This window comes from Anguilla anguilla, chromosome 8 (assembly GCF_013347855.1).
Source record: "Anguilla anguilla isolate fAngAng1 chromosome 8, fAngAng1.pri, whole genome shotgun sequence".
Lineage (NCBI taxonomy): Eukaryota > Metazoa > Chordata > Actinopteri > Anguilliformes > Anguillidae > Anguilla > Anguilla anguilla.
Genome location: NC_049208.1, coordinates 30,224,315 through 30,247,748, shown reverse-complemented (window position 1 = coordinate 30,247,748; position 23,434 = coordinate 30,224,315). Strand labels below are relative to the sequence as shown.

Below are 23,434 nucleotides of genomic sequence, written 5' to 3'. Positions count from 1 at the left end.
ACGAATTTTTCTAAATCGCATTTATCATTTAATCTCCCTAACACAATGCGAAGAAGCTGTGTCCCTTTCCAATTGATTAGTCAGATGTTTGCATGCTTGTTAATCACTGAAAATGAATTAAAACAGTTTGAGATCAATGATTAGCCTAGTTTGAAGGAAAGTTTTGCGCCTCACCAGTTTAAGAAAGATGGATAAAGGAAGAACAAATTGAGGACAAGAGGAGGATGACCGATTATTTTCGTGGGTGGAAAAATTCTCAGCATTAATGACACTCAATAAACTTGATATATATTATGTAAAAGCTTCAATAGTATACATGCTTTTTAAAACATTGTTTTCCTTAATTACAATTATGTGCACAATACATTAAAGATACAACTATTTTGAGCTGAGACATTCATTGGTTTGTACCTTTTTTCACCCACCTCACACCGGATCTCAGGGTCCACCCACCTCCCAAATCCCATTTTAACCCCTGTATATATAACTATATATACTGGAGATTGGATATGGCAGTTGCTTGCTACATTTCCATTATAATGTTGCAGTTGTACATTGTATCAGTTGCTTTAGCCGACAAACCATCTACACTTTCTACGAAAGCGAATTTAATGCTACAGCATTCAATCACACTCTAGAAGCTTGTGCCTCACCAACAGTTTGGGGAAAGCCCTTTCCTGTTTCAGCATGACAATGCTCCTAGGCACACAGCGAGGTCCATATAGAAAAGGTTTTGCCAATAACGGTGTGGAAGAATTTGACTGGTCTGCACCGAGCCTTGACCTCAACCCCATCCAACACCTTTGGGATCAATTGGAAAGCCAACTGAGAGCCAGGCCTAATTGCCCGACCACAACCTTCTGGCTGAATGGAAGCAAATCCCTGCAGCAATGCTCCAAAATCCAGTATAAAGCCTTCCCAGAAGAGTGGAGGTTGTTATAGAAGCAAAGGGTGGACCAACTCCACATTTATGCCCAAACTTTTGGATGAGATGCTGGATGTCAGGTATCCACATACTTTTGGCCATGTAGTGTATATGCTGAAGAAAACGTAGATGCTCAACTGATATATGCTGATGTTTTATTCTGACGATGTTTTATTCAATCACGTGATCGGTGATTGATGATTGCTGGGCTGTGAGTGCATCTGGAGGAGCTCAGACGGGAACTGGGATGCCAGGAGAGAGGGGAGCATGCACACATGGAGACCGGCTGCTGCTGGAGTCAGCAGTGTGAACGCAGGACATTTTGTGGAGGAACACAACAGGATTTCTGTTATTACGGAGCTACCAACACATTTTGTGTCCGTGCTTGCAGTTGGAATGTGTTTTAATTAATTTATTACCCTTGCCCACATAACAAGAGGAAAGACACAATCAAAATGCAGGTATCTGGAGTTGTTTGCATGTAAATTACATCTCAATTAAACACAGCAAAAGACATGCCAGGGTCCTTCTGGTCTAACAGGTATTTATGAATCAGCCTTGTAAGGTCCATGGCTTCGATATGTGTTTAGCACATCAAATTATCCATACCCTGAGCTATAATTAATGTGAAATGCATAAAAAATAATCATGATAATGGCAGTTTAAACCAGTTGTATTCAATGAACAGCCTTGTGTGCGCTTTAAGAGGGAGGGAATGATGCTGAAACCGTGTCAAAGGAAATCCACACAGAAGAGACATGTTTGTGAGGGAAGCCATGTTAATTATACAGTAACAAGTGTATTTATAGGACTTAAGTGTGCGCAAGACATGATCTTTATCATTATCCAGGCAGCTGGCTCACTCTACATTCATTTGAGTAACACATGCATGCAGTAACTAGTCCAGCACAACACTGATCCTTGTAAATGCAAGGTGTGTACTTGGGAGATTGTGCAGATTGGGTATGTTAGAGAGGAGGCAATGCTGGAAAGTACACCAGGAGTATTTTGATGCAGGAGATATGTCCAGCTCTGGGCTGTCTGGTCAAGGCAAGTGGAGCTGTCCATGGTGCTGACTACTCAGCGTCCAGTCATAACAAAAACAGTGGCAGTGTTTTATTCACTCAAATTGCAACACAAATATAAATTAAGTCCAAAAATATCTGAACAGTATTTCTGCTAACCTCCATTACTGCTAAGCAAGTGTGTAAGTTTCAAGTCAATTTCACAATATTTATTTGGAATTTTCTTATTGAAAAAACATATATAGTTTAAAAAAAAAACATGGATCAAAAGTCTATGGTGACACTAAAATCCTGAATAAAAAGATATATCTACTTAAACGTTTCAGCGTGCTGTTCAGGGAAGTGTCAAAGCCATGCACAATCGCAAAAAAGCAAGCAAGAGACAGAGAGAGGGATGAGGACTAGCCTAGATCAGGAACACACAGGGACAATGCCTTTAATGTTAAAAAGTTTTATTTCAACAACTGTCTGATATTTTTTTTGTTTTCCTTTGTATTCCCAAAAAAGTACAAAAAAAACCTCAAATACATCAAAGGATTAGAAATCACATCAATTAAATTGAAGACACATTGTGTTTTTGAATATATATATATATCAATCCAAGCATTTTTGTTTCATATATTGATACATACGCACTGAAACAAACACCAAAACCTCTCGGGAGTTTATGTTTCACTTCTTGTTTCTTTTTTGTAAAATTTTCTTTTTTTGTTCATAAATCTTTAGCTTTTTTTTTCCATTTGTACAAAATACACCAACGCATGCCAGTATTGAGCAGGACAAGGCGAGGTTTCAGGGATAGAGCAGTGAGAGTCAGGGGTCAGCGGCAAAGGGGGGAGGGGGGGGGCATTGGGGCGGCCAGCGGTTGTCGAGTTTCTGGAGTGACGTGACGTGACGTGACGTGGCGAGGAGGCGGCGGCTGCAGCAGCAGGGAGGGAGACAGTGGCGCCCGCGTGTGGCGGGTTGCGGTGTTACATCATGTTATTCTGCAGCGAGTTTACCTCCGAGGAGTTCTCCTCGCTGGCCAGGTGGTTGTTCTCGTGTTTGGGGGTGAGCGAGTTTTGGATGTTGAGGGGCTCGTCCTCCTTGGGCGGGGGAGCCTTCACGGGGTCCTCCAGCTTGTTCTGGGAGTTAGGGTCATCCTGTGGAACGACATGCCCCGCCCCCCATTAGCCCCACGCCAACACCCGTGCTCTGCCATTTTCACACCTCCACACTGCACAGCCTGCAAACACCCTTTTTCTGCTTACGCGCCGAATTTTAAGATTACGTAGTTTGTATGTCTCTAAAAGATTTTACAACTTTATTCTAGGGCACAGGGCACTCCAGTATTTGTGGTTACATTCTGAAGCATTATAAAATAAAGCTTCAAAAGAATTTAACTTTTTTATTTTTGATTTGCAAATCTCTAATCTCAAATCTCATTGGATTAGATGTGTACATGTGAACATTAAGAATTTGCTAGCATTAAAATGACTACTGCATAATATGACCTTAAAACATGGAATTCACCCATCACCTGGCTCTACTTTTCAGTCCTGTAATGGTGTGTTTTACACTGTCCATTGGTATTACTGGGCCACATTTGAAGTTGTGCATTTCAGCCTGGAAAAAACAAACAGGGACTTGCCCCCTGAGCTGTTCCACACATCTGCAAAGAGTATTTCTATTAGCAAGCTCAGCAGTAGGTGTTAGAAGGGAGGAGTGCAGATGACATCATCAGATGGATGCACGTTATTGGCCGGGCCGTGGGGCACGGACCTATTACTGCTCCCCTTAGCATTTGACCTGAAGCCAAAGGAGGGCCGCTGTGGGGCTGCGCTCACAGTGACATCACCCCGTTGGCTCAGAGAGATCCTCAGAGGTGCTGTGCATGCTGCCAACCAAGCCGAGCGCCACTCCGTCTGCGATGCCAGGGGCGGAAAAAAGGAAAACAGCCAAGAGAGGCCGCTTCCAGCAAGCAGCGCAACACAAGACATGCAGCCAAGCCAGTCTGCATGGGCACAGAGCCTCTGACAATGCCTGGAGGGTCTTACTGAAGAGGCATTAACATGAGCAGAGACCAGACTGCCTCACAGGAATTAAAGACACAAAGTGGAGCCGGCCCTTACTAGAGTTTAGCAGTGCTCTTGTATACCTAGAGTGCCCTGTTAAGTTGCAAAGCATGCCAGTCCCCAGAGAGTTGTGCAGAACGGTGCATTTGTTACTTGGGTGGTCTGTGACCGAGTTGGGTGTGATCTGAGCACACCCAGGGAGGCTGAATATTTGGGGGTAGGACAGAAGAGGAGCAAGGGCTGCACAAGGGACTGCCCTGTACCCCGTCACCCCAGAAACAGACACATGCGCACATGCATAGCCCCACCCCAAACACAGATACCATACCCCTATACAGCCCCTCCTCCTCAAACCAGTCCCAGCCCCGCCCCTCCTCGCCTGGGCCAAGTAACCCAATAGTGTCACAGCAGGTGAGATTGGCTTGCAGCCCTACACCCATAAAGAACATCCGTTTATTACGATTCCAGCAGAGAACGGATGAGTTTCGCTGTAATTACTAACCGTACATATCCTGGTTAGAGCAGTAATGGGGGGGGGGGGAGAAAGCATTTCATTTCAGTACACCGCTCCTGTTGTAAAGAAAGCAATTACATCATTGAGACTGATTCACTTCCTTATCAACACCATTTCTTTTCATGTCATTTTTTAACAGCCACAAAGCCTGCTAAGTCTTTGCATTCAGCTAAGCGAAGTCTCCTCGCATCCTGCGTTGTGCTCAAGACGATAATTGCGAGATCGGGAATGCATTCATTCCGCGCTCGTCCCTGCCTCGGCGCGACGCGAGCCGTTCGCGGGCTCGCATATCCGAAAAAAACTGATCTCGGGAGGATCCGCGCGCAGCGGGGCGGGAATGTGCGAGCTCGCCCGCTATTGAATTCAACGCGCTGTTCCTTCAGGGTGAAGGAGACGGATGGGAGCAGATTTACCCATTGAGCTGCAGTCAGATTGTGACTTCGGGCAGGATGTGGGCGCACCCGACCTCCGGGCTTATGGGATACGGAGCTTCGTTTCTTCCGTCGGCGTGAAACTGGAAAATTTTGTGTTTGAGCGCGTTCTGGATACAGTGCTGTTCTTTATTTCAAAGGGACAACGGTACTGAGGGGTATCACAGGAACACCACAAATGCGTGAATCCTTTTCTTTGACATTTAACACAAATGTATTATCCAAGAATATATCACACCCAGTGCATGTATAAAGCTTGCATTTATGCACTAACCAAAAGGCAATGCATAAATGTCCAAAAATTGCCAGGGACACTTTAAGCTCCTTTTCCAGACTTAAAGACTACCTGTCTGTCAGACAAAAGCTGATGTGTAAAAACATGAGGAAACAGCTTTCTGTTCCCCTGAAAGACACTGCCCACCGCCTGCTGATGGGAGTTTTCTGAAGAGAATTGTTATTCTTTGGGTGTTTCATTTTGTGAAACATGTTCTCTGTGTTCTGTACACGGTGCCCTTGAGACTTGCAGTCCCTCTTAAGTGGACTGGACACCCATTGTTCATGTATCACTACACTGCAGTGAGCTGTAGTGTTAAGGGGGCATTGGCTCTGGATTGTAGCATACCCTTGAGCAATGCACATATGCTCAAGTAATTTCAGGACAGGTTTTGGGTACAGTGCACCTCCAGAGTCTTACATTAGGGGACAGATAGGATACTACAGTGCATTGCTCATTGGGGACCTAAAATTGAAAAGTAGAAAGTTGTCACACGTACATTGAACACCCTGGCATGTTTTAAACAGGGAGGGAGTTGGGTCAGTTGGATAAACAGTGTGAAGCTGAGCTTGGCAATTACGTTTTTAGACTGTGGGGAAGGGGAACGGATGGAGAGGCAGGGTCTCAGGAAGTGAGGAAGGACAGTGCTGTGTTGGACCCGGTCCTTAAATTTCTTTCACTTATTCTGGGTTCTGGTGGTTGGACTCACACCACGGCTGGAGAAATGGGGGCAGGTGTGTGAATGTTAGTTTCTCGCAGAGAGTAAAATTTTACTTTAAAAGCCTTGAAGCTAAAGGTGGCTTCTGGCGAAGAAAGCAAACATGAGCACTGCTGTTAACTAAAAGGTACAATAGTAATTGTACAAAACTGCAGTGAATCCGTTGTTGGAAGATACAGTCAAGTATCAAGTGGTCATAGATGTTTGGTCCATTTAAGGTCTGAGCTAAAAAATACAACCAAACTCAGTTGTTTATGGTCTCACAGAACAGTCTTAGGTGCCTTCAAAACTCATAAAATCTACACGCACGAGAAACAGAACGCAATCTCCATTAGCCATGCAGCAAAGATCAGATATACATGTACTGTGAAACAGGCTGCTCTTCTGCAGTTTGGTATTGACCCATCCCATGTGCGCCTGTGAGCACGGAACTAATCAAACCGGGGCGCAGAACCGCGCGGCGAGCCGCGTCTGATATCGACTGCTTCCCGTCCGAGGGCTCGCGCCAAGGTCACGAGGACCGGGGGAAGCGGCGAGCGCGTTTTTTTTTTTTCCATCACGCCGCCGGCGCTGTATCGATCTCTGCCAATCAGCACGGGCCATTTCTGTAGGGGCGCGGTGACTCAGAAACACAGAAATCATCACGGCTGGAAAAGCGCCCCATGCCCACTGCTGTAAAGAGCCCTCTGGCTCTGAACCTGCTCTTAATTTACACTTACAGCGCCCCTCCCGCTGTTCAGCTAGGAGCTCCACTTTCAGGGGACATGGGCAGTCAAACACTTCAACACCAGACAAAGGTCCCTCAGCCTCAAGACAAAAAAGTCAAAAAGTTTGTTCATGGTGGAAGGACCATGGTGGAAGGGGTAAATCTGTTGAGCTGACGAATGAACCCAAAGGTGTACTGCTGAGCAACTCTTATCCACTGATCTGTCTGCGCATTTTAAGGAAGGTAATCTTCGCACTCACTTAACTACAGTACAACCATAATTATCTAAGCTCCAGTTGAAGTTAACCGAGATGGTAACTTATTGTATTTTACAAAGGTACATAAAAAAGGTTCTGCGAGACTTCACAGCCCAGAAACCTGAAATGGACCAGGGCAACACACCGTGCCAGGCATTACGCTCTCTTCAGCTGCAGTTGGAAGAAAGTGTGTGACTGACTGGGCCACAGCACAATGAGGGGGCGGGGTTACTCAAATGGCACGAGTCACGCTGTCAAGGTCGACTGACAAGGTCGTGGCGCAATGGGAAAAAACGGACACCCGGGTTCAAGAGGGCTGGCGGCGTGTCCCCAGGGTAACAGCACAATGAGAGGAGGGGTGCCGCCCGGGTTCGAGGGGGTCGTTTTTGGGTCTGCTTACCTCGCTGTCAGGCTCCTCTTTGGTCTTACACTCCCACGTGTATCTGTTCATGGTTTTCTGGGGGGGAGGGGGGGGGGGGTCAGGAGAGGGTTACACTTCACAGAAAGTAACACATCTTCTTAGAGAGAGACCCAGGGGGAGGTGATTTGCAGAATCTGTGTGTGTGTGTGTGTGTGATGAAAGTCAGAGCACATTGCTTTGGTTATCCAGTCAGTGAGCTGCTCTGGTAAAGTAGTGCACTGTGGGTGGAAGCAAATTGTGTTGTGATTTTGACAATGTTTTAGCACCATGGCAACCATTTTATTTTGTTAAAAAGATGTCTCAATGGAGCGATTGTCACTCCGTGTGTCTCTTCTTCTGTGGTTAAAATAATTCTGTCTGCACACCCCTGCGTGGCACATTACACATTTCTTTCATACACTCACTCAGGTCTGGTACTGTAAAGTGATCTTAATTTATTATTAGATATTAAGTTATTTTAAGTTAGGTTGATGAGGGCACCTAATCCGTGAAATCACTTTAGACATAAACACAATAACATCTTTTGTTAGCTTTGTGCAAAATAAAAGTTGCGCCACAATTCATCTTCAGTTTTCAAATAAGTTCACCAAGGTTTCACAGTACTGTGGTAGGTACAACCCTGAGAAGAAACTGGGTCAACATTTTTTTCCAATTTCAGAACCATTATCATAAACAAATCATTGACTGGCTTAATGAATTTCCATTTTAAATGGAGACATTCAGCACAAATGTCCTTCAGGCACCACAACTGCACAGAAAAGGGTCTGAGGTGAGTTCAATGAAAATGTTTTGATCATTAATCTATACTATTATTAACATTTGGTCACAAATTATATTTTGACATAGTGCTGAGCAGCTGTGTCCATCAGAGTATGTTTTCAATCCAAGTTTAATGTCGCTATTAATAGAATACGCAATATGCAATACGTTGTGTGGTCAAAACATACAACCATGTTCTGAAATTATAAATATTCTTAAATGTATCTGAAGGAGAACTGAATGGATATGGGCAGTAGTAAGGGCTGGGTGAGTGCCTACTAAGGCAAACCTGAGTTCTGGAGACCCAGTACCAGACCTGATAAGAGTTCCCATCAACTACAGTAAATCTACAACTGAGTTAGCTCTACAAAGGCTGCTGTCGGGTACTACCTGCTGTCTGTTAGTCTACTCACTGGTTTGTCTGGCGCCTCCTGTGGAGGGGGTATGATATTGTATCTCAGATGTTTATCCCTACTGCCTGGAAGATTCTATGTTTGAACCCACCAGGAACCCACAGGAGTGCATTGATCTGATGTCCATCATTCCACCCAGTCTACCCCCACTAACCGTCCAATCATATCACCCCATCAGCTTCTAACCCTGAACCAGGATAAACGTGTGAAGTTGACAGACGACAGACATACAGACAGACAGACAAACGAATATAGCAGCAGTGCAAACTGACAAGCCGCAGTTCCACGCATGGCCACCCACAATTGGAGGGGCGCATGCGAGTCCATGAAGCATGCAGCAATGGACCAGATGCAAGAGGTGGTTAAAAAGGAGCAAAGTTGGGGCTTTCTCTGGGACAGGCCTGCCATTGACAAATTTACCCACCCCCCACTCCCCGAACAAATCAGAGAGCTATTTATCTCTCATTAATATATATTAAGTCAAATCACATTTAAAATGCTAAAGTCTAACAAAACAGATAGCAAATTTTTGGTGTATGCAAATGTATAAGTAATAGACATGTCACTACAATTAAATCATTTTTGGGATATTTCTAAATGCACCTGCACAGATACATTTAACACTTATGTATTCCTCCACTGTCCCTGGCCTTGTGTGGAGACACACCCTGGAATGTCATTGCCATGGTGACGGGGCGTCAGTCGGGGTACAGGCCCGCCCCCCTGAGAGAGCCCCCCAGGAGAGACACTCAGGCCCATGCAGAGCGAGGAAAGAGAGACGAGAGGCACGTTACCTGACAGATAATGTTATCATAGTAAGCCAAAGCACGCGCATGAGGGAGGCTGGGCGGGGTGTCACAAAGTTTCCTTACGTTTGGGTGGGAGCCCTCAGCGATGGTGGACAGGGAGAAATTATCATTGTGCTGCTCTGACGGAGGCCGGTACTTACTGCTGTGAGGAGGAAGGGAGGGAGGGAGGAGAGAGAGGTAGGAAGAAAGAGGAGGGGAGGCAATCGGAGAGGCAGAGGAAGAGATCAACAGAGGATGAATGAGGAGTGAAGATTGAGTAGGTGGCGAGGGAGAGGGGGAGGAGAGGAGAGTGGGGAGGAAGAGAGCGAAGAAGAGTGAGTGTAAGAGGAAAAAGAGGAGAGAAGGAGAGATCAAGATGAAATGAGAAAGGGAAGAGAGGGTGAAGTCCGAGAGAAGTAAGGGAAGGAGAGATATTAGAGGAGAACAGGAAAAATATAAAATCAAAAATTGAATAGAAAATGGGGAGATGGGAGTAAAAATGTAAAGTAAAAACAAAAAGATAAAGAAGGGAGGTAAGGAGGAGGTGCAAAAATATTTGGGGACAGGAAGAGCAAGAGACACCACAACAGAAAAAGACAAAAGCAGATGAAAACATTAATGCAAGTCTTACAGTTTTCACAGGGCATAGCTGAAACATCAACCTTTCTGTGATGCAACCAGGCACACTTATCAGTGCATAGATCTTTAGTTTGGCTGTTGCCCAATACAAAACGTTTAAAGAGGTCAATAACATATTCCATGTCTTTCAGGCAGTCTCCAGACTGGCATTTTGGGGTGTATCAGGGATGCCCAACCCTGTTCCAGGAGATCTACCACTCCATAAGGTTTCACTCTAACCGTGACAAAGCACACCTCATTCAACAGCAAGAGATCTAACTGAGCTGGTAATTAGTAGAATCAGGTGTGTCAAATTAGGGCTGAAATAAGAACCTGCAGGATGATAGATCTCCAGGAACAGGGTTGGGCAGCCCTGCTGTAAGTGCACAGTTGCCATCTGCAGTTTAGTTCTATGCTAAAGGGTAAATCTCAGGATGCCAAACCCAAAATAAGCAATGGAGGCTCCATTTTCCATCACTGGCTCTCATTCAAAAATAAAAATAAATACAAATTTCGCCCGCAATTAACATGGTTCTAGCAGGCGGGCAGCGACGTTGGCGGTTTGGCTCCCACACGGTTACCATGGCTCCAAAAACTTCTACGCAGAGCAGACTGATAAAATCAATTTGAATATTATCATTCCATGTTCGACTGTCAGTGTAAGTGGCAAAAGTCCCTCTTCATGAGAGGGGAGTGCACTTGCCAATGAATGCATCACCTGGCTTAGTCATGGGGGAATGGGGCTGGGGAGGAGGGCTCCTCCCCATCAGAGCAACCACATCAGGGCTGTGGGAGAGTGGCTGATGTGGGATACATATGGCTTTAATTAAGTTTCAATGCACTGAAATGCACACTGCACATTAAAGAAATATTAACCATTCTAAGATGCTGTGTGGGTGTCGGCTTGGGTGTGTGTGTGTCTGCCTCTGTGTGTCTGTGTGTTTCTGTATTTAAGTGTGTCTGTGTGTGTGTGTATGCAAATGCTTACTGGCTGTGTCTAGTTTGTATCTGTAACATAAGGACCCATAAACCAAAGGAAGGAAAAGTCTCTTTCTGTGCCACTGATCAGAGCACTGGGAGAAGTCAATCAATCAGTTTCTTTAAGGAATCTAAAAAGACCTCAGATTGAGGACTGAGGCTGTGTGTGTGTTTGTGTGTGTGTGCACATGTGAGTGTGTGTGTGTGTGTGTGTGTGTACATGTGTGTGTGTGTGTGTGTGTGTGTGTGTACATGTGTGTGTGTGTGTGTGTGTGTGTGTGTGTACATGTGAGTGAGTGTGAGTGTGTGCGTGTGTGTGTACATGTGAGTGAGTGTGAGTGTGAGTGTGTGTGTGTGTGTGTGTGTGTGTGTGTACATGTGAGTGAGTGTGTGTGTGTGTGTGTGTGTGTGTGTGTACATGTGAGTGAGTGTGAGTGTGTGCGTGTGTGTGTACATGTGAGTGAGTGTGAGTGTGAGTGTGTGTGTGTGTGTGTGTGTGTGTGTGTACATGTGAGTGAGTGTGAGTGTGAGTGTGTGTGTGTGTGTGTGTGTGTGTGTGTACATGTGAGTGAGTGTGTGTGTGTGTGTGTGCGTGTACCTGTGTGAATAGAAAAGACACAGGATGGAGCCGTGCTGACAAAGGGCTGCTGCAGATCCAGCACAGATTCTGAGAGCTGTGATGTCATCCAGTCCAGCTGAAAGTAGGCCAGCCTGACAGCGCAAGCCAGGGTGTGTGTGTGTGTGTGTGTGTGTGCGTCTGCGTGCTAGTCTTTAGGGAGGAGTGACCTACATACAGCTGTGCAGCCTGGGGATGTGTGTGCATGTGTGTGCGCGTTGGTGTGTGTGTAGTTAACAGACAGGATACAGTAGTCAGGAAAGAGAGCAGGAAGAGGGAGAGGTGAGAGAAAAAAAAGAACAGACCACTCAGAGAGCGAAAAGGAGACAGGAAGAAAGAGAGGGAGAGAGGGCATCTGAAGGAGAATAAAGACAAGATGCAGGCCAGCTGCATAAAGTCCTCTGCATCGCCAGCACACACTGGTGCTTTTGTGTGTCTGTGTGTGTGTCTGTGTGCATGCGTGTGTGTGTGGGTGTGTGCATGTGTGTACGGGTGTGTGTGTGTGCGTGTGCGTGTGCGTGTGTGTGTGTGTGTGTGTGTGTGGGTGTGTGGGTGTGTGCATGTGAGTGGAGTGTGTGTGTGTGTGTGTGTGTGCTGAATTGGCTGTATGATGTTCAACATGAATACATCAGCCGCCCACTCCTCCATCTGCTGCAGGTAACTGTAGCCCTGACTCTGCAGTGTGTGTGCACTGAGAGAGAGAGAGAGAGAGAGAGAGAGAGAGGGGGGGGGGGGGGGGGGAGAGAGAGAGAGAGAGAGAGAGAGAGAGGGGGAGAGAGAGAGAGAGAGAGAGAGAGAGAATGGGGGGGGGGGGGGAAGTAGACGGACGGAAGAGAGGAGGGATGAGATGAGATGATTTTGAATTCAACACCAGGACACTAAGAGATTACCCAAAGCTCCATCAAAGCCAAAAGGGAAAAAAGGATCTTGCAGATCCTCAGGGAATGGCCAAATCTTTCAGTCCTTTGAGTTCAAGGCAGGGGGAAACACATCAATGATTCTCCTGAACCAACACACAGTGTTGCCTTATATATCTCTGTACATCATTCTGTCCACCCATGTGGACGGCAGCTTAGAAGGGCATAGCCCCAATATAAGCACACACGCAAGAACCCACACACACACACACACACACACACGCACATACACACTCAGGGACACACACGTGTGCACACACACACCATTCTTCCACTTCATCCTTCTGATTTTTCTTCATCAGTCCCATCCTTCATCATCAGCCTTTTCCTGTTTCCCCCACCCCGTCACAGCTATTCTGCATTCCCTTTTCTGCCGCTGCTTTCACTCTTCCACCATGTTCCATATGCAAATTCTCTTTCTACCTCCCACTCTCTATTTCTCTCTCTCTCACATACACATACACACACACTCTCATTATCTGTCTCTCTCTCACTCCCTTTTCTCTCCCCATTGTTATCCTATCTATATATCCCTCTTCACTGTTCTACTCTCTCCTTTCTCTCCCTTTCTCACCTCTCTCCCCCTCCCTCTCTCCCTCTCTCTCCTCCCCTCTCTCCCTCTCTCTCTTCCTCCCCCTCTCCCTCCCCCCCTCTCTCCCTCTCTCTCTCTCGCTCTCCCTTTCCCTCTCTCTCTCTCTCTCTCTCTCTCTCTCTCTCCCCCTCTCTCTCCCTCTCTCTCTCTCACTCTCCCCTTCCCTCTCCCCCTCTCTCCTCCCTGCCTCACCTGCGCTTGTGCAGCCTGCTGTTCTCGGTCTTGAGCAGGTGCAGCTTCTTGGCGAAGAAGACGGTGATCATGAAGAGCAGCAGCACCATGAGGGCGGCGGCTCCGATGGCGATGCACATCACCTGGAACTCCGTGATCACCGCCTCGCACCGGGAGCCCTTGTGCCACATGTAGTCCTGCGCGTTACACCTGGGGGAGGAGCCGGAGGACCAAGAGGGGAGGAAACAGGAAAGAGAAAAGGAGAAAAAATTGGGGGGGGGGGGGGAGGAATGGATACAAGGAGAAAGAGAGGAGGGAGTGAGCGGGATGGAGAGATGGGAGAAATCGGAAGAAGAAGAGAGGAAAAGCAACAGGAAGGGGATGGGGTGAGCAGCCAAAATATATTGAAGGAGAAAAAAGGAATATAAAAAGAGAATGATGGAGCAAGAGACCACAGACAGAAGGAAGGGCACGGTGAAAAAGAAATGGGGAGGCAGAGAACGGTGGGGGGAGACAAGGTTAATTGACCAATCTGTCACAGTGATAGCATACTTCCTGCTGAGTCTCCCTGGTGACTACACTTGCTCCTCCATGTGTGACACAGTAACTCAGCCAAGTCACAGCCTGCCAGGAGAGCTCCATCCATCCAGCTGTCTAACCCATATACGAGGAGAAACTCTAACTGCCATTCTGTCTAAACACACACACACGCACAGACACATCACACACTGCATTACACACTCACATCAGTACACACACGCAAAACGTGTATTTACTATAAAGCTGAATGATGTTTGCCAATATTTGTCCTGTAAACCATTCTGAATGCTCGTCGTTGTTCTTGCTAGTCCCAGTCAATCAGGTTTGATTGGGATTTTTATTTAGCATTGACTGGAGTTTTACTGCCCCTAATAAGACGTATGTAAAGGTATCTCTCATTTTTCATGCATGTTGTTCAAGCAAATTTCAGATAAATCTTTTGGTTTATTTGCTGATCGATTGTTTGAGGCCTTGTAAAGTAACAATAAATTAACAATGAATAAACTATTTTGCTGTAATTAATTATTCTGGCTGTAATCTGAATTTGAATGCACAATTCCTGTAAACATAGTGAATGAAGGCAAGAACTTGGAAACATTCATTTCAAGCAAGGTCCAGTGACCTTTTCAGCTGTCTGCATCGCTTAGAGATGAAAATTTGTTCAGGCAAGTGTGAGGTAATTGAACGAGGTGATAAAGGATTGAGGTGGAAAGGCAACAAATGAAAAAGAATCGCCTGAATAGAGCAAATTAGATTTACATTTTAGGAAAATCTTGCTGTTCAGCAAATCTTAATAAGGAAGCTCTCTAGAATATTCTGCTATGTCTCTGGGCTGGACCCGCCCTGGACCAAACCCCAGGTTGGGTTCTGTGAAGGCCCATGCCTGTGCTGTCCGACTCCATCTTCATCGTTTAGCCTGACTGCCCAGCCCGCTTCCCGCCATCTGGTCCTGCAGGCCCCCGGGGACATGGCGCCGAATCAGCGATCACGGGCATGTGCGGCTCACAGATTGGAGAGGAGAGAACGCAGGCTGTGCTCCACAGGACTGCGCGCCACAGGACTGTGCATTCTGTGTGCTCATGTTTGGTCAGGCCAGACCTGGGTCAAATACGTATTTGTTTTGGATTCAAATAATTTTCCACGCTTTACTGATCTTGTCTGGTGTCTTGGAACCAATGAAATCTCAAAAAATTGCAAACCCCGCCTTCTGGTCCTATTGGCAGGCTCAGTTACACCAGGCAAGATCAATAGAGCACAGAAAAGTATTTGGATCCAAAACAAACACGCAGGTCCAGGTCAGACCACCTCTCTGTCCAGCTACCCACAGAGCACAGGGGGCTGTAACCTCAGCTGCACCCAACCGACCTCTTCCTGGACCTGGAGCACCTCTCAGCTTTAGGGACACTCAGCACGATGGCCTAAGGGACAACTCTGGAGTCAAGCCTCGGTTCTTTAACCTCTGCAGTGCTTCTGCCCAAAAGCGGGAGCAGAGGACAGAGGTGGAGCAAGGAGGGGAAAGGGCAGGGCTGTATGAAGACTGTACTGCAACTGACAGAGCTGGAAAGTTTGAGGGTCAGAAAGTAAAAGTCCTGTCATGTGTTTCTTCCACCCGTGAACTTAGTCGGCTGATTGTGCTAATTAATTCTACCTCTTGGCTTCTGATTGTGCTAATTAGTAAATTCAGGTGATTGGAACAAAATACTGGGGAGGACTTTTACTTTCTGAACCTGGATTTACCACCTCTGGCAGCTGAGGGCAGTGCACTGACAGGAATCTTAATGGGAGTAGAAAGGTTACACTCATTCTGCATGTTTAACATTCTGTCAGACGCTGCGTGGGTTCACTCTGTATCTGAAAGTCCGGGGGAAGCACCTCAGGCATTTTCACACATTTGAAGTAACATGATTTCTGTCAAAAATGGCTAAAATATGCATGCCTGGGCCAAGGTTTGAGTGTCAAACCATTGCAATCTGATTGACACAGACTCTCCTATAGTCTTATCAGCTATAGCTGTTCTCTCTCTCAGTGGGTCCTGTCCTGTCACCTCTCTCTCTCTCTCTCTCTCTCTGTCTCTCTCTCTGCACTGTGAAAGACAAACCTCAGGCTATATTCGACACATCTTGACAGACATCACCTCTCATTACTATGTTTTGAAAACAACTCTATTTGGAACACTTCTTCCTCACATACACCCATAAAACGTTGCTCTGTGGTTCTGATCAGCTGAACACGATAAATGACTTCCCAGTGCTCAGAAATCTCCATCACAGCACTGCTGTAACATTGAGCCAATTTGCAATGATTTTACAGTAATAGCGTCAGGACTCCACGTGCCAGCTGGAATCCATTTTGAAAACCGAACGGCTTTCCCATACCCTAATTGGTATCAGCTGAAACATTGGGCAGTAGAATCTGCATAGATTTGCTTGCCTCTGAAAATGCAGTTGTGAACTGCTGTCAGTTTAATACTTGGCAACACAGATCGATTGGATCCACAGATGAACTGTGTAAAGAGCGTGCTCCAAACTGCTGATGGAGGGTTGGACAGAGGCACAGAGATGAGGCCTGGCATGCGTGCCCTGTGCCAGGGACTGGCGAGGCCCAGGCAGTTGGAAGATATGGGTGAAGGGGGGCTGGGGAGCAGGGGAAAGGGCTTTAGATAGAAGAAGCTGAGATAAGAGGCTGCTCATTTTTTTAGGAATCAGTCATGCGCCTCTCATTTTCTGAGCCGTGTGCAGAACAGGCCGGCGGGCATGCTGCGCTCTGGCCTCTGCAGCGTGACCAATAGCCAGTGGGCAAGGATGGGGCCAGCCGACTAGTTCAGTGCCCAGAGAGCTGCATGTCATATTAGGAAGGACTGCAACAGTCAGGACTGAAAACCACTTTTATGTATAGGAAATTCCTTAAAGAAAATCAATGTTTTGTGTGCAGCAAATGAAAAATAATGCCAACTAAACCAATTAAGCTTGGTTTACATTCATTATCATAGCATATATATAATATTATTATATATTATAATTAACGCAAATATCTAATCAGCCAATCACGTGGCAGCAGCTCAATGCATTTAGGCATGTAGACATGGTCAAGACAATCTGCTGAAGTTCAAACCAAGTATCAGATTGGGGAAGAAAGTTGATAAGTGACTTGAACGTGGCATGGTTGTTGGTGCCAGACAGGCTGGTTTGAGTATTTCAGAAATTGCTGATCTACTGGGATTTTCACGCACAACCATCTCTAGAGTTTACAGAGAATAGTCCGAAAAAGAGAAATTGTCGGCAGTTCTCTGGGCGAAAATGCCTTGTTTATGGCAGAGGTCAAAGGAGAATGGCCAGACTGGTTTGAGCTGATAGAAAGGCACCAGTAACTGAAATAACCATTTGTTACAACCGAGGTATGCAGAAGAGCATCTCTGAACGCACAACACGTCGAACCTTGAAGCAGATCTCCTGTCACCTAATGAAGTGGCCGGTGAGTGTATATAATAGCTACGGTACTAAGCTCGAAAAATCCCACAGAGCCCTGTGTCCCAGGTTGGCATTTTGGGGTCCCCAGAAGGTCCTCTGCAAGTTGGGCAGCAAGCCCACCAAGGGCGTGAGTGTGGCGAATCAGTGGATTAAGAGGCTCTGGTGGCGACTGGAGCACAAGAGTGATCTGGTGGTATTTACTGGGATTTTGCTGTCAGTGTTCAGCAGCTAAATGGGTGCTGCCATGGAGTGATTTCTATGAGGATGGAGAGATAACCTACATTGGGTGCAAGTTCAAGGCAATGCTTCTGAAGCCCCACCCATTATAAAGATCTATTTCACATTGATGCAATTATTCTAATGCTCTCCATCAAAGTCACAAGCATTTGCCTTCCAGTATCTTAGTCACTGTGGAAACTGACAGAAGCTACCTCACCCCTCATAGTTTTTCAGAGAAATGAGAGAGATAGAGGGAGAAAGAAAGACAGAGCGATACAGAGACCAATGGAGAGAGAGAAAAAGAGTGACAGAGAGAGGTCATATATTTTCACAAGGGTTCCCGTATATCTGTCTGATGCAATCTGGAGCTGTCGTATTGTCATACTGCTGCTTTGTCGGCTGAGAGGAAAACAGCAATAAATAGCTGGAATGGAGGTTAAAAGAACAGATTTGTCAGTGATCATCTGTATTACTCTGTACTTCTGTCTTTGACCATTTTTCAACTACACCCTCAAATTAAGGCCCATTAACCCATTCATCCAATTCAGTTGTCCTGGGCCACTTTTATTTAAAGCACACTCAGTGAACCCTTGCTACAGTGAACAATGCCAGTACTGACCACTGAGTCAGAATGTTACCATCAATGTGGCTTCGTGTCACATGGACGGGCTGGCAGCATGTTCTAAGGAACAGTTGGCCTTGGTGGTGAAAGACATCCCATTATAAATCCAACGTGCCCTATGCCCATTGTCCCTCAGTGAAAAACTGCAAGTATCCAAAAACCATTTTACTTTTATCATTTATACAAAGCCTTTGTGGTGTTTATGAGACTATATCCTGTATGATGAGTATGGGGTAGTCTGTCCCTGTACAATGGTCAAGGCAGCCAAATACCCCTTTCTGAGCCTAATTTCTCCATAGAATTTGTGGGATTTGCAGGATTATATTCTGTAGGACTAGTATGGGTTAGTCCCATAACATCATATACAACGGCTGTCACTAAACACTCAAAAAGAAGTGTTGCAGCATTACACATTTTGGATGGCAGTGCAGCATAATGGTTGGGAACTGTGTTTGAATCTCCAATGTTCTAGCTTGAATACCCAGGTAGGCAGTACCCTTAAGCAAGGTAGTAAAGCTGAATTGCTTTAGTAAAATATCCAGCTGTCTCAATGTACAAAAAACCGTGTAAGTTTCTCGCCTGTGATGTGCAATGTGTAAATTGTGTGATCTGCTCATCACTAGTTCCTTGTAAACATCACTTGATCGCCACAGAATCGATAATCATACTAGAAGCTGCCTACCTACCCTCAATCTCCCAGTTCATATAGGGGGTTTGGCGTCCATGTTACATTGCTCCATTACACATGCGGAAGGAGAGGGGCGGGGCAGCAGTGAGTTGAGTGAGAAGCTGTGCCTCAGTACTCTGCTCATGCTGTAGATCTCATTCTGCCTGGGTACACATCAGTGACTGTACATTGCCAGGCCTTCGGCTAAAAACATTCAGCCACATAAATAAGAGTGAAAATCAAGACCGTAAGGAAAACAAGCCTTTACTTATCCCGTATCTGTTGCCTTGTCCTGTATATCAGTAAAGAGTATTAAAATGTGGGCAAATGCATAGTTTTGGAATGAGTAATTCCATATAAGAAAATAATGGATATCTGCCCTGTGATGGACTGGCGACCTGTCCCGGATGCATTCCTGCCTCTCGCCCAATGCATGCTGGGATAGGATCCAGCACCCCCCGTGACCCTGACCAGGAATAAGCGGGTTAGATAATGGATAGATGGATGGAAAATAACGGATATCAATGTTCTGAGCAGATAACCGAGGAAGGGTGAATTTGAGTAGAGATATAAGGTGCTGTGAGGATGGGGTACTTAGCCCATATGGACACTGTGTCGCATTTTCCCCCATACCCCACCAAAACAGCCTCTCTAATCCTCTCTGTTAATTGATATTTCAGAGGCTTCATATTAAGCTTTATTTCTGGGCTTGACCTCCTTACTGTGTTACAGTTCGCCTTCTGGCCACTGTAGCCCAGCCCACACTCATGAAATCATTCCCCTTCCCGAATCCCCATATTACCACAAGATCCTATGTAATTTGAGGGTTTCTGAAGGAGGAATACAGTCATGGAACAATTTGGCCTCAATGGGAAATTTGCAACAAACACAATGAGGTCATCTGGACCTCAAAACACAAAAACTAAATGAATCTTTAAAAACCCACATGTGCTGAAAACAGATAGAATCAAGAGCAACAGATAGCATCAGGAGCTATATCACTTCCATGGCTATTTACACCAGGGATTTTTGCTGTACTTGCATTGGGATGACCCTAATTAGCAAGGCAGAGTACACATGTCCTCACGTGGTGGACAGACATCTGCAGTGAAACAGGAAGCCATGTATTATCTGCAGGGTGAAGAGGGGATGGGGGGTGGGATGGTGGGAGAGCCCGCCGACCCCTGCCCTTACCTGCAGAAGACTCCGATCCCCTCCGCCAGGTAACACTGGCCCCCGTTAAAGCAGTAGTTGGGGAACAGGTCACAGGGCGAGCGGCAGGTGCCGTTGCTCCGGACGTAGTCCGGGCGGCAGTCAGATCCATTGATGCCGTCCATGAGCCCCGGAGCGGAAGGGGGGCCCTCGTCCTCCCCGCTGGGGAGCACGTCATCGGGGCCGAAGGAGCCCGGGAGACGAGGGTCAAAGGGCACGGAGGCGCGGGTGGTGGTGAGCAGCATGACGTTCTCGTCCGCCATGTCGACCGTGGTGTACTGGTCGGAGTCGGGGTAGACCTCAGTGGTGGAGAAGACGTCGTCCTTGCTGTCGTAGTAGTAAAAATCGGACATGGTCCAGGAGTCGCCCCCCTGGAGCTCGCGGCTGGCCGGGTCGGGGGAGGGGGGGGCCAGGTCACGGCGGCGGGAGGCGGGGTCGATGTAATCCACGGTGAGGACGTCAGGGTGGGAGGGGGACCGCGCGGGCGGGAGGCTGGGGCGTGGCAGGTGGTCCAGGTCGAGCATGGCAACATCCAGGCCTCCTTTGGTGCCCTGCCAGGGGGCGTCGGTGTGCTCCTCATCTTTGAGCTCCAGCTGGGCGTCAGTGGGGTTGGGGGGTACGGGCAGGCCGGTGGGCAGGCCAGCGCCTACGCCCTCCGATGGAATCTTCAGCAGGAGGTCCTTCTCCGCGGATTCAGAGCTGATCTCAGATTCTCCCAGCATGCCGCTGCCCGCCTCCTCTCCGCCCCTGGGTTTGCGGACCGCCCCGAGGTTCAGGAGAAAGGGAACGGCAGAGCTCGCGGCCGCGGCTACCTGCTCAGACTCCCCGCTGGGCAGCGAAGAAGAGTTCACCTTGTCATCCATCACTGTGATGTTGGTTCCCAAGGTTTCCCCTGAAAGCAACAAGAATGTCACGGTCAGTAAAGTCCAACACCTTCCCATCATGCACCGCTCTTTCTGCAGGCACTGGAAAGTGTCTTGTCATTTGAAGCCTTGAAAACTACTGCAGGAGATGTTAGCATCATTAGTCATCAAAGCTTTCTTTCTTTCTCTACAGACAGCATCATAAATAGCACCAACAGCATAGAATAAGAATTTTTATGAGTCACTTCCTCTAAGGTAAAACATCCTAGCCTTAGTCAGGATTCATACTTATCACCAAGTTTATTGTAGCTTAAAATTAATAATAAAGCCCGTACAGAGCTTCAGACCAGAACTTAGACAAAAATGTAATGCAACGATACAACGCAAAATGGATTTCGAAAAAATTTGCTCCAATCACAAAACCAGTTATTCAGTCTTTCTGTGTCATTTCATACATAAAGGAACGTTGAAGTCCATTGAGTTCATAGGGAGTCTCAGAATCACTGAAGCGGCAACAAAAAAGCAAACCAAAATAGCAAGACAAAGCAAACCAGAGAAACAAAGAGAAACAAAAGATTCCCAATCTCCTTAGCCCCCGGTTAATTATGCCCGCTTCTGCATGGGGCTCCCGACTGCTTTCCAAAGCTGCTTGCCGGTGAGGGATTAAATGTGCTGATTTCCTAATGTACTCGGTCGGCAGAGAGCCAGGACTGAGATTAAGATTAAGAGCCAAGGGTCGAGACTCATTCTGGGATAGCGGGAATCTGTAACCCTCCTGAACCAGGCACAACTAACCTGCGTATACGGGGATGTAGGATATACTGACATGCTCTGTCCTACCTGTAAAATGACTTTATTTCAAAACCTCAGTCAGCACTCCCGTCATATTATTTTTTTATCACAGCAAGTGGATGATGCACTGCAACAAAGGGGACAAATTGTTCGCTTGGGTCAGCGAGGTACAAGTGAATAAGATGGTGTTTCAAGCCATGTTCTGTATTTACCAGGGCCAACTCTATTCCAGTTCAATTAAATTCAGGAAGTGAATTTAAATTAATTAACTGAAAAACCTCCACAGAACATTACGGGCATTTTTCCATTCGTGATTTGAATTTCAATTCTTTTCCCGAATTGAACCTGACCCCCATCCCCGCTATTTGTGCCAGCTGTCTGAATGGGCGCAGAACGGGCGTCATCGCTGCACGTATCAAAGACAAAGTGATCTGACGAGCCTTGCGAAGGAAAAATAAATAAATCATCTCCACGTAATCAAGGGGGAGAAGCAAAATCCGCTGGGCTGGAATCTGTCATGAGCCATAACAGACAGGCAGGTGGAAGAGGAAATAATTACTGTAAGTGGGGGAGCGAGGCATCACGCAGCATGAATTTTAATGCCTTTGCAGAGAGCCCAGGCGAGAGCGGGATCTTCGGGCACCAGCGGCATCCATTAAAGGAGTAGCCAGGGCCCTCCTGACACAAGGTTCCCACTCCACGCGGGTAAAGCCAGCTACAGCTTCATGTGTCTTTGTGTTTTATTTTAACAAAGAGGAAGAACGTGACCTTTCAGAAAGCGTATCGGCCGTAAGCAAAGCCGTTTGCCTGCAGAGCTCGCTCAACCGTGCAAAAGACATCGCGCCGCTCTGTGGCTCGCTCCTGCTGTCTTTCGTCATGCTGAAACCGCAGAAGGACCAGAGCAAGACGTGCCTCGATTAGTTTCATTACCAATCCAAACTCATGTTGACACTCTAATCTCAGTCAGTAAAAGTTTACAACGTGACCACACCCCCTGACAGCCGCCACAGAATACAAACAGCTGTTAAAATCATTCTAGTCTAATTCTGCTCTCTGGCCCAACTTGAGTGGCTTTGTTCTCTTCGGAGCTCGTGGGACCTCTCTGGCTCCCTCTGTGAGGTCTCCTCTCTCCTCTGTCTCGCCTTCTGCATGACCAGCTGAGGTTATCACAGGGACACCAGCCACTGTTGCCACAATAAAATGTAAAGGATGAAGTGTCCTGCATCCCAGAGAAGCCATCTGAAGCCAAACACTAGTCTGGCTTCAAATTAGAAGCCTAGAGGCTTCATTCCACCTCCCCTCAAAATGTAACTTTCTGGCAATCATTTTAATCCACGTTCTTCGGTTCCTGCAATAAATAGAATCTAATTTAAAAGGAAAACGGGTTCAGAAGGGGACAACAGACCTCACATTTTGTGAATGTAACATGCTTTGATTGGTGTAAAGAAGGCAGAGGTAACACGTTTTGATTGGTGTAAAATACGACGGATGCTATGACAAATAAAATAACTGAGGTGGAGGTTACAGACTTTGACTAGTGTAAATAAAGAATGTGGAAGGGGGGGGGGGGGGGGGGGGGCAATGGGGTACATTGTTCCAGGCCCTGGAGGTGGGGTGGGGGGGTGGGCAAAGGTCTGTGAACTTGCGGTAAATATTATTGTCCCGGGTTGGGGGATAACAGGAAAATACAATTTAGTCCTGACCCTGGGACTTTCACCCGGCCCTGGTTATAGGCCCTGATTGGTGTACATAAATAATAAACACTCAGAACATCATGAGATAAACATCAGGAAAATATTTCCCTGGTGCAATTATTCAAGGCTCTTGGAAATTAGATTAAAATGTGTTTCTAAAAAAATTATTTTCAGTTTCAGT

The 23,434-nt window shown here is 46.6% G+C and overlaps 1 protein-coding gene across 8 annotated transcripts in view; it reads right to left on the bottom strand.

Annotated features, from left to right (window-relative positions):
- Positions 1 to 2,385: 2,385 nt before the first annotated feature.
- LOC118234587 (chondroitin sulfate proteoglycan 5-like) overlaps positions 2,386 to 23,434 on the bottom strand; it is a 30,541-nt gene continuing 9,492 nt past the window's right edge. The window contains exons 2-6 of one of the 8 annotated variants that reach the window (XM_035431221.1): positions 19,887 to 20,796; positions 13,199 to 13,387; positions 9,292 to 9,445; positions 7,305 to 7,361; positions 2,386 to 3,092 (exon numbers count right to left, since the gene is read on the bottom strand). In XM_035431221.1, coding sequence (XP_035287112.1) covers positions 2,922 to 3,092; positions 7,305 to 7,361; positions 9,292 to 9,445; positions 13,199 to 13,387; positions 19,887 to 20,796 — 1,481 coding nt within the window. In that variant the 3' untranslated portion in view covers positions 2,386 to 2,921. Of the gene's footprint in view, positions 3,093 to 7,304; positions 7,362 to 9,291; positions 9,449 to 13,198; positions 13,388 to 19,886; positions 20,797 to 23,434 lie in introns of all 8 variants that reach the window. The other 7 variants (XM_035431226.1, XM_035431220.1, XM_035431225.1 and 4 more) reach the window with 7 other exon arrangements.